Source organism: Danio aesculapii, chromosome 22, assembly GCF_903798145.1.
Source record: "Danio aesculapii chromosome 22, fDanAes4.1, whole genome shotgun sequence".
NCBI lineage: Eukaryota > Metazoa > Chordata > Actinopteri > Cypriniformes > Danionidae > Danio > Danio aesculapii.
Genome location: NC_079456.1, coordinates 36,359,469 through 36,375,533, shown reverse-complemented (window position 1 = coordinate 36,375,533; position 16,065 = coordinate 36,359,469). Strand labels below are relative to the sequence as shown.

General features: G+C 37.4%; 1 protein-coding gene across 1 annotated transcript; it reads right to left on the bottom strand.

The window, feature by feature from the left end:
* Window positions 1-7,720: 7,720 nt before the first annotated feature.
* On the bottom strand, window positions 7,721-15,396 carry LOC130215782 (5-hydroxytryptamine receptor 3A-like). The gene is made up of 9 exons (XM_056447625.1): window positions 15,374-15,396; window positions 15,009-15,159; window positions 14,858-14,902; window positions 14,656-14,771; window positions 12,695-12,864; window positions 11,553-11,728; window positions 10,701-10,911; window positions 9,274-9,465; window positions 7,721-8,034 (listed from the first exon to the last, which is right to left on the bottom strand). The coding sequence occupies exons 1-9, from the start codon at window positions 15,394-15,396 to the stop codon at window positions 7,721-7,723; spliced, it is 1,398 nt and encodes a 465-aa protein (XP_056303600.1).
* Between the last annotated feature and the right edge of the window lie 669 nt (window positions 15,397-16,065).

Genomic DNA, 16,065 nt, shown 5'->3' with positions numbered 1-16,065 from the left:
CCCACTGCGCCACCGTTCTTATGAGTTTATCTTATAATTTGAATTAGTATTTTTATTGGTTTATCGGTCATCTGGCAAAGAAACGACCAATGAAAACTAGCGTTTGGGGTTAATTTGAGCACATTTACAACCTTCTTGAGGAAGGTTGATTAATGTATACTGTCCCCTTTTGTTAGATAAATATATAAAATTAAATAAAATAGCCTAAATGGCACTGCATGTATTCACTCTTACCGTCCTCACCCACAGATACGTTTCCAGCACCTGTGATTTTTCATTCTGAAAAGGGAAAATAGATGCATTTGTACCCATTAATACAATAAAGACTTGGGTTTAATAGCATGTAAATGCCACTTTATCAGTTATAAGTTGCAGATATCTACTTAGGATTGCTCACCACTCCTAATATTCCATACAGAGTCAAGTCCACAGTGACATTGGTGGGAGTTTTCAGACTTATAACTGGTCTTGCGTCGCTGTAGTCGATGACTTCTTCTCTTATGGCCGTCAGGAGGGACTTTGTTGTTGGTTCTGAACAGTTTAATGGCGCTACAGATGCTAATAAAAGAGCTGAAAGCAGATTTATTTAATAGATAATTATATTAATTTATTTAGTTTGGAAAATCTATTATCACACACAAAAAATTGCTGCTTATTCAAAGTACTTAATTACAATGAGCTGAAACAACACAATTCTCAAGATTGTTTTGGACAGCTTAATTATTTTATGTTCAATGGTCCACTTTGTTAAGGTGCAGTATGTAAGTTTGACACCCAGTGGTTGAACTAGGTATTGCACTCCTGGATCAAAACACATTTTCACTCAGCTCGTCCTCTAATGATTCCACACAAGCGCAGGTTGCCAGGTTGATGTGAGTGTTCCTGACTATCGAGCCTAAAGGCTGATTTAAGGCTGATTTTAACTCTGTTCTAAATAGCATGCAACAGAAGGAATATTTTTTCATACTAAAAGTAGTCTTTGTCCTAACCAACACCTAAAATTTATATATTATAAATAGCTTCAGGTTCTCACAGGTGACCTCGGGTACACCTCATGTGCTTTATTCAGTGTTAAATGCTAATAATGTGAGTCTGAATGACATTTCACATGACATTTACTGCCAAACTACTGAAAGCAGCAGCAGTTAGTTCACCTCAGATCTTGAAAATAAAATAAACTGTTTGAAATTTAACTTTAGAACTGTGACTGCAAACCAACACATATCAGTGATTCGGCATCTACATTTAATCATGCTAAAGAGGTTTAATAAGTATTCATTAGATTATAAAACTTACCATTTACATTTCGTTGGAGTGCAGTGAGTGCACTATTCTGTGCTTCTGAATGGCTGTATTTAAATTTCTGTCAGGTTTCGTCTGGTACAAACAGCCAAATTGCTGATCTCTGCGTATCTCATCACATAGTGTTTTGTTAGGGCACTATGGGCGTTGCTAGGCCTATTTTAGGGGGGCTGTAGCCCCTCTATATTTCTACTCAGCCCCCCTAAAACGTTTGCGATTAGCTCATAAACTGTACACTAAATTATCGTCTCAGTTCCCTTTAAATTTGATATGAAATCAGCGAAAGAATTCAGCTCCTTCCTGTCTTTTGTTTTTCATTTGATCAGCGAAGCACAGCTGTGCAGATTGAGAGAACAAGGTGTTTGTTTATTGGTAGATTACGATAGTATTAGGCCTATAATATCTGCATATTTACAGTTCTTCGCTATAGATACACTTGTATCACTTGTACCCCAATGTCATGGAGGAGCCATCGGGTTTCCCATCTACTGTTTCATCAGTGCTCACCGCTTAATCACAGCTGTTTTCTCGAAAAATGAGCTCTTCTCGAACAGTTCGCTATTTTAATTTCAAAATTAACTACCAATATAAAACACCTTTTGTGTTAGTGCATGTGGCATTAACCATACCATACAGTCTTGCACAGAAGGTATTAAAACTGTGACAGGACCACTTAGTGAACTCATTTTACCTGTCAGTCACTGACAGAGGTAGAAACATCATGTGTTGTCTTGTATTTAAAAAATCTTATTTTATTATTGTGATTCAGATCATGAAATATGTGAATTAGCCTGCAGGTTTAAAAATATATATTTAAATTAGCTGTTTAATTAGATAAGTGCAGTTTTACTTATTTAATACATGGAAACAAAAATGTACTTAAATATAGAAAGTGCTTTTTACTATGGTAAACAGGTGTGTTGAGAACTCAAACTCATTCAGAACTCAAATGGCTATCTCTGTTTTTGCAGTACAGTTTTATTTACCATATTAAACATTTTAACATTTATTAATTTCTTAATATTAAATTACTACTTACATAAGTAATATTAAGCGTATATATATATATTTATTATTATTATAATTTATTTTTTTACCTCAGGAGCTTAGCCCCCCTAAAATGAAAATCCTAAAATCGCCCCTGTAGGACACGGGGTTACAATGTAACCTGCTCACCTAATGTTTACGCTCGTAATATTTATATTATTTGCCAATTAATAACCTCATTTGGTATTCAGAATCTGCGTCTCATTTTGGGGCTGTTACTGTCCACCGGAGGTTGCATTTACGGTCGTGGACACATACTTTGAGAGCCTTCATGTCTGAATGAATGAAATATGCTGTTTTCCAACAAGGAAATCCGGGGTGCTGAAATATAATTGGCTAAACTGGCATTGGGTGGGTTAAAGGGACCAAAACAAAGACAGTCGTTCTGGCACGTAAAGCACATTCTCAAAGCAGAATATCTGACTTCAGCATTGTTTTTCAGATAAACAAGAATGCTCATTGAGCATGTTTCTGAATTTTCTGCAAACATATTATGGCATCTTTATGCTTTAGAAGAGTAAAAATGTACATACAGCACCTTTGAGTTAACTTAATTGATTTGTGTTGGGCCAACATTAATGAATTGTGTGGAATCCTGGATTTATTTATTTTTTACAGAATATGTACTTGCAGTTTAATCAAATTGCAATCATCAGAGATAGTTTATGAAAAAATTGAATAATACAATTCTGTGGAAATATATCTTACATTGTATAATCAGGCAGAAGGTGATCAATTGGAAAAAAGTGAGACCGGAAAACCACGTTGCATCCTGTTCAACCCAATGAGAAACACACACAAAATGTAATATTATGGTAAATAAACCAACAGCTCCAAACTCTCACTGTTAATCACCAAGATATTAAACTGCAAACTAGAATCTCCTGTAACTTCTTGTGCTTAAAACTTGTGATAAAGTGGATAATGAACAACTCAAACCAAATCGAAGCAAGCACAACATTTTAGCATACATAAAAATAAGTCCAAACTATTAAAAAGCACCAAGATCCATGTATACAACAAGCGTAATCTTTCTTTTAAAAGTAGAGTAATTAATGTTGGTCCAGCATGCGCATTATTATAACATAAAATATTACAAACACATACTAATAAATGAGACATTATAACACCAAAATGGTCATTCATTTACTTACCGTTTAACAATATTAATCAGTTACAGTTAATATTACAGTGTTAAAATATTACTAACACATACTAATAAATCAAACATAAACACAAAACTGTTCGTACATTTACTTACCCGTATTGCTGGATAACAAATAAAAGCCATCAGGATCATCAACCAATTGGACTGCAACAGATTGAAGAGTTCAACTACAGGTTTTACTTTGACTTTTTACGTGTCCAGGTTATATATAGTGAACATAATTGATTTACTTGCTTTTTATATGCCATATTTGTTTAGACAAATTTGACTAACCAGAACGAGGCAATGTTTTTCACACCCATTTTTCCAAATTCAGTGTAGCAGGAACCATTCAGCCATTACCCGGTATCTCAGGATGCATGCATTTCATCCAAACTCTGCATCATTAATAGACACTGTTTCTAATTGAGGACAGCTTGAACTTCAAGGTGAGACCATAATCCTCTACTCTGGTAAAAAAAAGTCTTGACAATATTTTACAGACAGACCAAACCACAAGTTAATTTCATTTATTTCAGTGTTCTTGTCTATCTGTATTGGTGAGATGGTTGAGAAGTCTGAACGGTGGCAGTTTGGGTTTTGATGAGTGTTTATACAATAATTTTCACTAAAGAAACATGAGGACAGTCATATTAAGTTGTTATTAACATTAATTCACTCAAGTGCTTGTGTATTGCTGTACACAGAGTTACATTTTCCCTCTTTGCATTGAATATTCAGTCAACATTAAAAGAGCCCTGAGCTCGGAATATCCTCGAGCCTGGGGCTCCCTCCCATTAGAAGGGCGAGAGGGGAGTTTGAGCTCAGGTATCTCTGTAAGCGAGCTGAGAAGTGTCTGGCTATGAGTTGTCTTAGGTGCTATTTTGGAATAGTCAATTTACTTATGGTGTATGTCTGGATGGTGGGACGAAACCGGGGAACCCAGGCAAAACCCACGTGAACACGGGGAGAACTTGTGAACTCTGCACAGAAACGCCAAGTGAGGGGCAGAACCAGCGGCGTTCTTGCTGTGAGGCAACAGTGCAAACCAGAAAAGGGGAGGAATAGGGGTGGAAGGGGGGATTTGTTCAAGATAAAGATGACTGGAGAGGAAATCTCTGGTTATTTATAATGCATCTGATTGGTGCAAAATATAGAGCTGATGCGATGCCAGCCGTGTTTAATCATAAGCACGTGATCCTCTCGAAATAATAAATAAACCGCACTTAAAATAAACTGAATCAACACAATTTGTGAGTTTTTTTGGGGACAACTTAATTGTTTTATGTTCAATTCACTTAAATTGTTACTTTATTTCCTTCATATTGTCCCAAAACTAATCGATTGGGTTGAACACCTTTCCTCCCTCTTGTCCCAACACTTAATTAACTTAATAGTTTTTACAAATTTAAGTGGATTGAACTTAAAACAATTAAGTTGTCCCCAAAAGACTGAAGAATTGTGTTGTTTCAGCTCATTTTAAATAAGTAGTTTAAACAAGCAGCAAAAGTCTTTTTTGAGTGTATATTAAAGACAGATCACCAGCATTTGTAAACTAAAACAGGATCTTCAGCATTTTTAAAACGCTCCATTTGCACTGTGCCGAAGATGTCGGAGTTTGTGGATGCCAGCCATAACCGTAATAAAACTGATAGGTTTCAAAATGAAAACTCACTAGTGTAAACCGCACCTTACAGGCTCAATTCAGAATCTGCATTGTACAACTGTATAATTAAGACATATTACACCACTTGCACTGTAAAATATTCTTGCCCCCTTAATTTTTTGTTGTTGAATCAAATGAACTTTTCTAGTCATCTCAATTTATACTTTGTATAACTCAAAAAAAAAGATTAACTTATTAAAATAAGTTAAACATTAAGAAAAAAACATTAGTGTCATGACTTTCTGTCATGTTTTTACAGCGTAAATGTATTTTTGCCTCAGCAAGAAGGTTTCTGGCTCGAGTCCTGGCTGGGTCAGTTGGCATTTCTGTGTGGAGTTTGCATGTTCTCCCCGTGTTGGTGTGGGTTTCCTCTGGGTGCTCCGTTTTCACCCACAGTCCAAACACATGTGCTATAAATGAATTGGATGAACTAAATTGTCCAAAGTGTGTGAGTGTGTGTGTGAATTTGAGAGTGTATGGGTGTTTCACAGTACTGGATTGCGGCTGGAAGGGCATCCACTGTGTGAAACACTTGCTGGAATAGTTGGCGGTTCATTCCACTGTGGCGACCCCTGTTAAATAAGTGACTAAGCCGAAGGAAAATGAATGAATGAACAAGGTTTAACACCTCCAAAAATACAACTCTAATCACAGTCCTGCTTAAAATGGACAAAGGTTGTTAGTTTGGCTTGCTCACATGATCACTCTTGAGGTTTTATTGACATTTCGCATTAATAAGAAAAATCGTTAGAAGATTAAAAACCTCAAATGTTGTTGTACTCAATGGCGTGACCACAAGGGTTTGATGGAACATACAAACCAACCTAACCAAGATTGAGAGTCGGTTTGAAACACTTACTCTAGGAAAATGATGGCTATTTGTAAAACCCGAACATTTGATTCAAATTAATCAACTAGATTCAGCCTCGTCTGTGACCTCTTCACCATCGTCTCGGTTTTATTCCAGCAGCTCTTGTTGATAAAGGTCAATTGATTTCCAACATCTCAAACAACAACAAAATGTTTCATGATGTTATTTATGGTGGCACGGTGGCTCAGTGGTTAGCACTGTCACCTCACAGCAAGAAGGTCGCTGGTTCGAGTCCCAGCTAGACCAGTTGGCATTTCTGGTGTGGGTTTCCTCCGGGTGCTCCAGTTTCCTCCACAGTCCAAACACATGCGCTGTAGTTGAACTGAATAAACGGAATTGGCCACAGTGTATGAGTGCAAGAGTGTATGGATGTTTCCCAGTACTGGGTTTGCGTCTGGAAGGGCATCCGCTGTGTAAAACATATACTGGAATAGTTGGCGGATCATTCCACTGTGGTGACCCCTGATAAATAAGGGACTAAGCTGGAGGAAAATGAATGAATTAATGTTATTAGCTGATGTTATTTATAACGGATGATAAAGAAAGTCAAGGTCTACATGCGTGAGCTTTCTGTCAATTTGCTGGAGAGTGCAGAGTGGATGATCAAGATCAACAGCCTGAGGTTTCAAGACATTTGTGCTGCCCATTACATTACAAACCACAAGAGAGGGCAAATTCTCATACTTCAGCCTCCACATCAAAGCTCCTGAAAGCAAAGAAGGTCAAGCTGCTCCAGGATTGGCCAGCCCAGTCACCAGAGATGAACATTATTGAGCACGTCTAGGGTGAGATGAACCCAAAGACTCTTGATGAACTCTGGAAGTCCTGCAAGAAGGCTTTCTTTGCCATTCCAGATGACTTTATTAATCAGTGATTCGAGTCATTGCAGAGATGTATGGATGCAGTCCTCCAAGCTCATGATGGAGTCAGACACAATATTCATTCTGTTTCCACTGCAGCATGACCACATATTCTATACTGGACATTATTGAAGGTTCAGTGAGCAGACTTTAGTCTGAGCAGAGTCAGACCTTACTGTCCTAATCAAATCATTCAAAATTAAGACATGATCATATTTTATTGAGCTTTTATTTAGCAGGGAAATAAACAAGAACAGGAATTGAAGTGAGGGTGCCCTCTAGTGACTGCACAGTGATCTAACCTTAATTTTTGTTACCTTGTAAAGAAGCCCCATTATGTTATTTTACACAGCACAGCTTTATTGTTATATTTTATATGAAATATTTACATAAGATATGTTGCTATACAAAGCAAACTGACAAATGTTTGTGTTTGTCCATATTTTACCCACGGTGGGTTAAAAATGACCTAGCATATTTAGCATTTCTTTAATTATTATTATTATTTATCATTTATGGAGTGTAAATTCCCGACCAAATTTTCGTAGGTGGGAACTTTTCAACTGTTGTCTTTTGTTTACATTTATTTCAAGTCTGATACTTGATCAGACATCAGCTAATAGTCTAACATTTTAACAGGTTCAATGTTGGTCTACAAATTAAGAGCGTAATGTTATAATTCACATGTAACCGCCAAAATATGTGTAATTCAAAGAAAGCTTCTGCTGCTTAACGCACATCAAGTCTACTTACCAAAACCTGAGGTTTATATGCGGTTGGACTCGTCATTTTGAGCATTACACACATCTACATATTTCAGCAAGACTTTATGCTTTTGTGTCAACGTTATACCAGTACAGCCAGAATATTAATATAGTGAAGAAGCTGATGGTGAGGAAGATCAGATACAGAGCGAACAGGAATCGATCAATGACCTCCCCCAAATGAATCCACTCTTCTGCCGTCTGATCTCTGGAGAAATGCCGATCCACTTGTTGCCGAATGGTGAGTAAATCTTTATGTATCGTCTTCAGTTCTTGCTCTTCAGGATTTATTGTAGATTTATTGTCATTTTCTTGCCATCTGACTGGGTTTACTTCTTTCTCAGGTGAACTGGAAATGACTCCGTTGGTGTTTTCTGCTGACAGAAATGATTATGTTTATCACTATGATCTGTAAAGGTGAGCAAACGCTATAGTTTCACCTTTGATATGCTGGATTGGATTAAAGAGAAGTGTGACTTTTTTTGTCCATTAAAAAAAGTACACTGTCAATAAATATCGGTTACAGTTTTCGTATTTTATGATGAAGTCTTTTCCGTTTATTTACGGTTGTGAATTGCATTATGGTAACTTGATCTCAGGTCTGTTCACTTTTTTAGCAATTTAACGAATAGTCTTTTATTGATATTTTAGTACAACCCCAAATCAGGAAGACGTGGGACAGTATGGAAAACACAAATAAAAAAGAAAACATTGATTTCCAAATTTATTTTGACTTGTTTTTCATTGCGTAAAGGAATTTCAGTGTTTAAAAGACAAGCGTGCAAACTGAACTACTGTGATCTCCGATCCCTCATGCGGCGCTGCATCAAGAATCGTCATTCATCTATCAGCAATATCACCATATGTACTCAGGGCTACTTTGGCAAACCTTCGTCAAGTACCACAATACGTAGTTACATCCACAAATGCCAGTTACAACTGTACTGTGCCAAAAGGAAGCCCTATGTTAACAGTGTCCAGAAATGCCGTCAACTTCTTTGGACTCTGAGGCATCTGGGAATGACCATCACACAGTGGAAACGTGTACTGTGGTCAGATGAATCAGTATTTCAGGTGTTTTTAGGAGAATCGAACGTCGTGTGCTCCGAACCAAAGAAGAAAAGGATAATTCGGACTGTGACCAGCAACAAGTTCAAAAGCCATGGTCTGTCTTGGTATGGGGTTGTGTCAGTGCCCTTGGCTGTAATGGCACCATTAATGCTGTAAAGTGCATAGAGATTTTGGAGCACAATATGCTGCCTTCTTTTCCAGGGACTCCCATGCAAATTTCAACAAGACAATGCAAAACCACATTCTGCAGACATTACAAAGTACTGGCTGTGGAGGAAGAGAATGCAGGTACTGGACTGGCCTGCCTGCAGTCCCGACCTGTCTCCAATAGAGAATGTGGGGCACATTTTGAAGCGCTAAATGTGACAACAAAGACCCCAATGAAATTTAATTTGATAAAGACACCAAAATAGTTCAGTGTGTATCATCTTTGAAATATGCATTTTAAAAATGTATATAGTGACACAATTTACAGTATAGTTTGTCAGTTGGTTAATATTATTTGGTTCTTATGTACAGTAAATGTTTGTTCAGTTCAGACTCACTTTGAGGGTCAGAAATCTGTCCTGAGTTTTTCTTGCCCAAACAAACCAGTCGAGCCAGATAATTGAGGAGCAGCACTTTAACCCAGTTTGGTAAAGGGGGATAGTCTTTTGAACTACAGAGAATATTAGTGACCATGATTGTCTCCAACAGGCTGGCCACCATCAGCGCTAAACACAGAGAGAAAAACACATCTGCAAGGAGAAAGAGAGACAGAGAAACAGTAAGAACTTAAGTTTAAAATTAAATATTAAATATTAAAATGAATATATATATTACATTAAAATTAACATATATATATATATATAATTATTTCTAAAACAGTTCTGTCTGGTTCTTGAATCAGATTGGCTGATAGCCGTGCAATATTCTGCCGGTAACAGCACTCGTACCGCCTCTTCACCCTTGTGTATAACTCTGCCCACATACAGCAACAAGCAGAGGACACTCTACAGTTTGACAAATAATGCAGCTGTTGGGTAACCCAATGTACTTTTGATGCTTTTTAGGTGAGAATGTAGTCGTTAGATTGCAACTATGCAGTTTATTTATAAAGATAGTGGCTATTTTAAACATTTATAGTTTCTGAGAGACACCGCGTCGGCAGCCATTAGCCTGTCTTTGAGCAAAGACAGTTGCCAATGTTCATCCACAAGATGGCGACAGAGATTGCATAATAAGCCCTAAGAGAAAACAGCGAACTTTTAAACTACAGCTGATCGAATCATTATTAAACAGGTAAATGACTTTCCAAGTCGATCTCTCTCTTTTGTGTGCTGTAGTGCTGTATTCATACCACAGTAATATTATGATCTCCCAAATTGCAACAGAGAAATAATTAGGAGAAATCTCTGTAGACTGATGTCATTTCATGCAGTTCAGCCTTTTAATCCTAAAATGTGAGCAAAATCACCTGATTTGTTACGATAGAGATTCAAACACTAGCTCTAAAGTGATGTTGGTGAATTAGTAACGGCTTCTGCGGTTCTGACGTCAGCTGCAGATGTGAATGAACAACAGAAAAAAGTACAAACAAAAGGGTTTTGAGAGGATTATTCTGTCAAACTGTTGTATAAATGCAATATCACACTTGTAGCAGTGCGATGTGGCAGTATATCATCACTGGTGGGACACTAAGGCACTCGGCATATTATATATATAAATATATATATTAGAAATATGCTTTGAAAATACTTATAACTATAGAATTACCTTAATTCTACCTTATGAATTCAAGTACTTTACTGCATGGTTTAAAAACACTATAATATTTGCTATAAATTACTATAGTATTTTTTTGATGAACTAACACTTTAAAACAATTGAATATAAATCGTGACCAGGGTTTCTATTAGTATTAAATGTAATATAGAAATATTTTAGAAACTTTTAGACCACACTGTATAGTATATATTAATGAATAACGCACTTATCAGAGGGATAGTGTTTCCTGTGACAGGCAGCAGGTTGTTCATGAGGAGCAGGAAGACGGTGTAGCCCAGGATGAGGGTCATTTTAAAGGCTGAACGATCCATATTTTGAGGAGGCAGGAGGAAGCTAAACAGATCTACCGTGATCAGGCAGAAACTGGGAAACAGGAGGTTTACTATGTATAGAGTCGGCCTGCGCTTCAGGACAATCTAAAAGGTGACACCAAAATAAAAGAAACAGTTCATCTGGATTTAACATTTTGGTAACTCTTTAGCTTTAGTTCAAATTCATTAACTACTGTCGACATCCAAAAATGTCAACAATGCTAATGCATTTGATTTAATTGACTACCTTGATGTCAAAATGACATTAAATTGACATCTAAGATTGGCGTCAAAACACATCAGGAATGAAATACAGGACTGCATTGTAATTGCATTGTAAATATAAAGTAAAATTTTCATTTGTAATTGAAGCTTTCAGATGAATAAAACATTTTCTACATTATATTACTTGGTCAAAAAGGCCATCAGTGTGTGGATGTCACATAGACATCCATTTTTATTATCATAGATTGCTTTAACCTATGATATTTATCTATTATTAAGATATCAAGTCTTTATTAGTGATTATAAAGTATGGACTTATTCCACATCCCTAACCAATAACTAGAAACAAATAACTACTAAGCAGCTAATTAGTACTTCGCTTAGCTAATAGACAAAGTCAACAAAGTAAATTGCTAAGTAAAGTGTTAACAAAATCATTGCACTGACTCGTTTAAAATAAAATATATTTTCTTGATATAGCAAAATTCATCTGCTACAATACTAGCAAAAGCGACACCAACATGGTAATCAAGTTCATCCCAGCTGTCCAATCCGTCCATGTTGAAGTATGTAGAGTTGGCATTTTTTTTGCCGATGATGTCAATCAGTAGCCACTCCCCTTTTGACTCCATGTACTGTAGAGATTTCTGGAGCGTTGCCTCTGCTGATTCTGCAAAATATATCTCAACATCTCGAACTGTAAAGGGAGAAATTAATCGGCATTAACAAGCTCATTTCTTTTGTTTTTGCCATGATGACAGTACATTATATTTTACTACTTTCTCTTCAAGAAATTAGTATTCAGCTTAAAGTGCAATCTAAAGGTTTCCCTGCTGAAAAATCCAGCTTAAACCAACCTGGTCTTAGCTGGTTAGGCTGGAAAATAACCAGCTAAATCCAGCTAAAACCAACCTGACCAGGCAAAAATAGTTTCAAGACGAACACCACTGCTGAGCAATAAGAACATAAAGGCTTTCAGTTTTGCCAGAAAACATCTTGAGATTCCCAAGACTTTTGGGAAAATACTCAGACAAGAGTTGAACTTATTGCAAGGTGTGTGTCCCATTTTGTGTGGCATAAAATTAACACCACATTTCAGAAAAAGAACTTCATACCAACAGTAAAATGTGATGGTGATAGTGTGATGGTCTGGGGATGTTTTGCTACTTCACGACCCTGATAAATGGAGCCATGAATTCTGCAGTGTACCAAATGAAACTGAAGGAGAATATTCGGCCATCTGTTTGTGAACTCAAGCTGAAGCAAACCTAGATTCTGCAGCAGGACAATGATCCAAAGCACACCAGCAAGTCCACTTCTATATGGCTGAAGAAAAGCAAAATCAAGACTTTGGAGTGGCCTAGGCAAAGTCCTGACCTGAATCCTATTTAGATGGTGTGGCCTTAATATGCATGTCGTGTTTACTTGTGTTATCTTTTACTAATATTTAAATTAGTTTGATGATCTGAAACCTTAAAGTGTGACAAACATGTAAACAAAAATTTAAATTAGTAAGGGGCAAACACGATATATATATAAATATATATATAAATCCAGTCGAACATGTAATCATTTTTTTCTAAAAAGAGTAAAATTACATGGTTACACAGAAAATAAAATACACAGTTTAACTCATATGGTAAAAAAAATCATTATTACTTACTTGTGAGCTTGTATGAGCCAAATGTGTAGGAGCAATTTTGGATGTCGAATGGAAAGGTGTAGATGTCCAGGTTACAGGAACTGACCACATGCACTGGCAGACTATCTTCTGCCTTGCCGTTGTTGTAAAGATAAAGATAGTAGGTTTTTGGGGCTGCATTATCATTTATACTGCAAATAAACAACACCGATGTTAGTTAGGGACTGTCTTTGCGACTGTTTGTCTGGGTTTTTCACATGTTTTAAAGGGACAGTTCACCCAAAACTAAACAATTGTCATCATTTACTCACTTGTTACAAACATTTTTGAGTTTCTTTCCCCTCAAAACTCATTCAAGATCCCACAACCACATCCAAAGAACTGCAGTCCTCACTTTCCTTAGTTAAGATGAGTGTTCATGACTTCCCCATAAGAATGAAATTGGGTTTGCAAATAAAAAAAATAAAACCAAAACTGCTCCTGCATATTTGGCTTATTGAAGCTAACAAAGGAAGATATACTGAGAATGCTGAAAAACAACCATGACTATGGCTGCTGTAGTAATTTTGGTTCCTGTTTAGTATGTTGAGCTCTCAGGACCATGTGATCTTCATGATTGGATTTACTTGTGGACAGCGTACTAATGAGACTGTTTAAAAGAGGCGTGCAAGATAGAGACGCAAGCTCCGAGGTGGTGAGTTTTGAGTTCTCTTTGGCTGTCTCTCGGAGGCAATATGCCCTCCAGAGATGAAGAAAGACAGTCAGACAGGGCTTTATATATGAGATAGTTGAGTTAGGGGGGATAATTAATGTTTAGTTGATCACTACCCCGGCCTACCCCTTGTACCTGCATTTAATTTACCCCTGTTCTTAATTTAAAATGAATAAAGCATTTCCTCTTTTGTACGTTACATCGTGTGTGGTGTTTATTCTGACGGACATAATAATAATGTATGAATATCTTGTTTTGTGTTCAACAGAGCAAAGAAACTCATAAAAGTCTAGAACCACACGAGGGTGAGAAAATGAGGAGGAAATGTAAAGTTTTGGATGAACTGTCACTTTAATTTCAGTCAGTTTCTGTTGATTTAATCTTATTCAGCTAATCTGATGAATGAACTTGGAGAATCTAACTGTATTATGGACTGATACCCACAATTCATTCATGACAATATCCGGCCTCCAGAGCTTTTTTCTTGGCAGTGAGATTCTGTCCGTTCCACATTCAACAGGATCCCAACTTAAACCTTCAATATACCAGTCCTTCAAGACACAAATATCATTACTAATGGATTTTCTACTCATATAATATATAGTATATGGTCTCCTTTAGACATTCTGTTGACTACAGGTAACTTAAAACTTCATATCAACTAAAGGTGTCCAAACTCGGTCCTGAAGGTCCGGTGTCCTGGAGAGTTTAGCTCAAACCCTAATCAAACACACCTGAACCAGCTAATCAGGCTTTAACTAGATATACTAGAAAGTTCCAGGCAGGTGTGTTGAAGCAAGTTGGAGCTAAACTCAGCAGGATACCCACCCTCCAGGACCGAGTTTGGACACCCCTGCCCTAATGAATGTTAGTTGAGTAGTTGCAAGGTTACGTAGCCAACACAATGCCTGAAGGAGGAAGATGGTACTAATTATTTTAAAAACCAACACCTGAATATATATATATCTATACAGTGCCTATAGAAAAGCATCATTCCCCTTTGAAAAAATTACTTTGTGAATCATTTCCCGAATAATTTTCCAGCCTTTAAAATGTTTCTGTAGCTTTCTCCTAACCTGAGCCTTTCTACAACTTTATCCCAACGGTCTTTTGAACAGGGTATAATGTAAGTAATGGTATATATTTTCAGAGGGTATGATGATTTGAGACGGTCCTTGCTGCAACCCGCAGCTTGATGACGTACTAGAACAGGTCTACTATGTAATGCACGATCGCCTACATCTCCCTCGACTCTAAACCCAACCATTACCGTAGCATGAGTCTTACCTTAGTGAGTGGTACAATGTCCACTACCTTCACTATGTATTGGATTTGGGCCAATTCATCGTGGTTACAGACTGCTGCGAGGACATCTTGGATGATTTTCTATAGGCACTGTATATTATGGATTTTAGAAATTGAAAGCAAGAATAATCTGTGAGGTGATACTGTAGATACTTAAGAGCTCTTACCAACTTCAGCCAGATAAAAGTATCCAGGACTTGAGCTTTTTCATCCTGAAAAGGCAAAACATACATCATGTCTGTTTGCAGATCAAGATACGAACATGATATAATTACATATCCTGATTTAATAATACTCACCACATCTAAAATGTCATACAGGATAAAGCCCAGGGTTATCCGAGTAGGTGTTCTCGGCTTGATAACTGGCCGCACATCGGTTTTGTTGAAGATGCTTTCTCTGAGCGCTTGCAGCAGAGATTCTGCGTTTGGCTGAGAGCAGTTTATGCTTTCTGTACATCTCACGAGAGCTGCTGAGAGACGGGTTTAACACCAAAAACAGACACAAAGATGGTCATGACAGTCACAATATCCATACCCTTACAAAAAAGACGTTCATTCATATGCGCAATTAGTATTTAGGCCCAATCCTGATTGTATTATTGTACTTCTACCCCTTCCCCTTGGCCCTGGAGTGTGAAGGGGAAGGGCTTCAAAATGTACCCCTAAGGAGTGGGACAGCACCTGCACACGCCATCATAAGTCATCACGATCTCTTGCTTCATATGAGATCGACGATCGCTGCTGCCTGAGTTATTCCAGTTGTGCTATTTTTTGGTATTTATCGTCAGGAAATCATTGAAGGCAACGATATTATGTTATCGTAACAATATAATGTGGCAATAAGATCGTAACTGTACTGTGCATTTACACAGCGGCCATATTCATCTATGTAAACACACCAAAACAACATTCACATTATAGCAGACACTGTAATAAGCTCATTCTCAGCCTCTATACACTATTCTGATAGGGCAGAGCTTGACAATAAGGACTGCCCGATGACCCGGAGACACTCAGGACAGTAGACAGGATGTTTACTATGGTAAATACAGTGCTGCCTTGTCACAAAAGTTGAATTTGGCTACGACTGTTAGGGTGCTTTCACACCCAGACGTTTGTTTCGGAACCTGTCTCGTTTGCCCAGTTAATACAGTTCGTCTGGTATATGTGAATCCCGCACGGATCCGCACTATATCAATTGGTCCGAGATCGCCTGAATGAGGTGGTCTCGGCTTGATTGAAATGAACTCTGGTGTCGATTGATTGTAGTGAGAAAGCAAAACGATCCAACGAACTGACGAAACCAGGCTAAATCACAGTGTATTATGGTTGTGTGATAGCCATATCTACGGCTATATAAAGAGAGAATTATG

Bases quoted from the DNA above. Each gene is read 5' to 3' on its own strand.
- LOC130215782 (XM_056447625.1), bottom strand. From the start codon at position 15,396: ATGACTTATGATGGCGTGTGCAG. The intron at 15,160-15,373 runs GTGCTGTCCCAC...GTCTCTCAGCAG, and splicing joins ACTTATGATGGCGTGTGCAG to CTCTCGTGAGATGTACAGAA. The intron at 12,865-14,655 runs GTAATGGTTGGG...GTTTATTTGCAG, and splicing joins AAGGTAAGACTCATGCTACG to TATAAATGATAATGCAGCCC.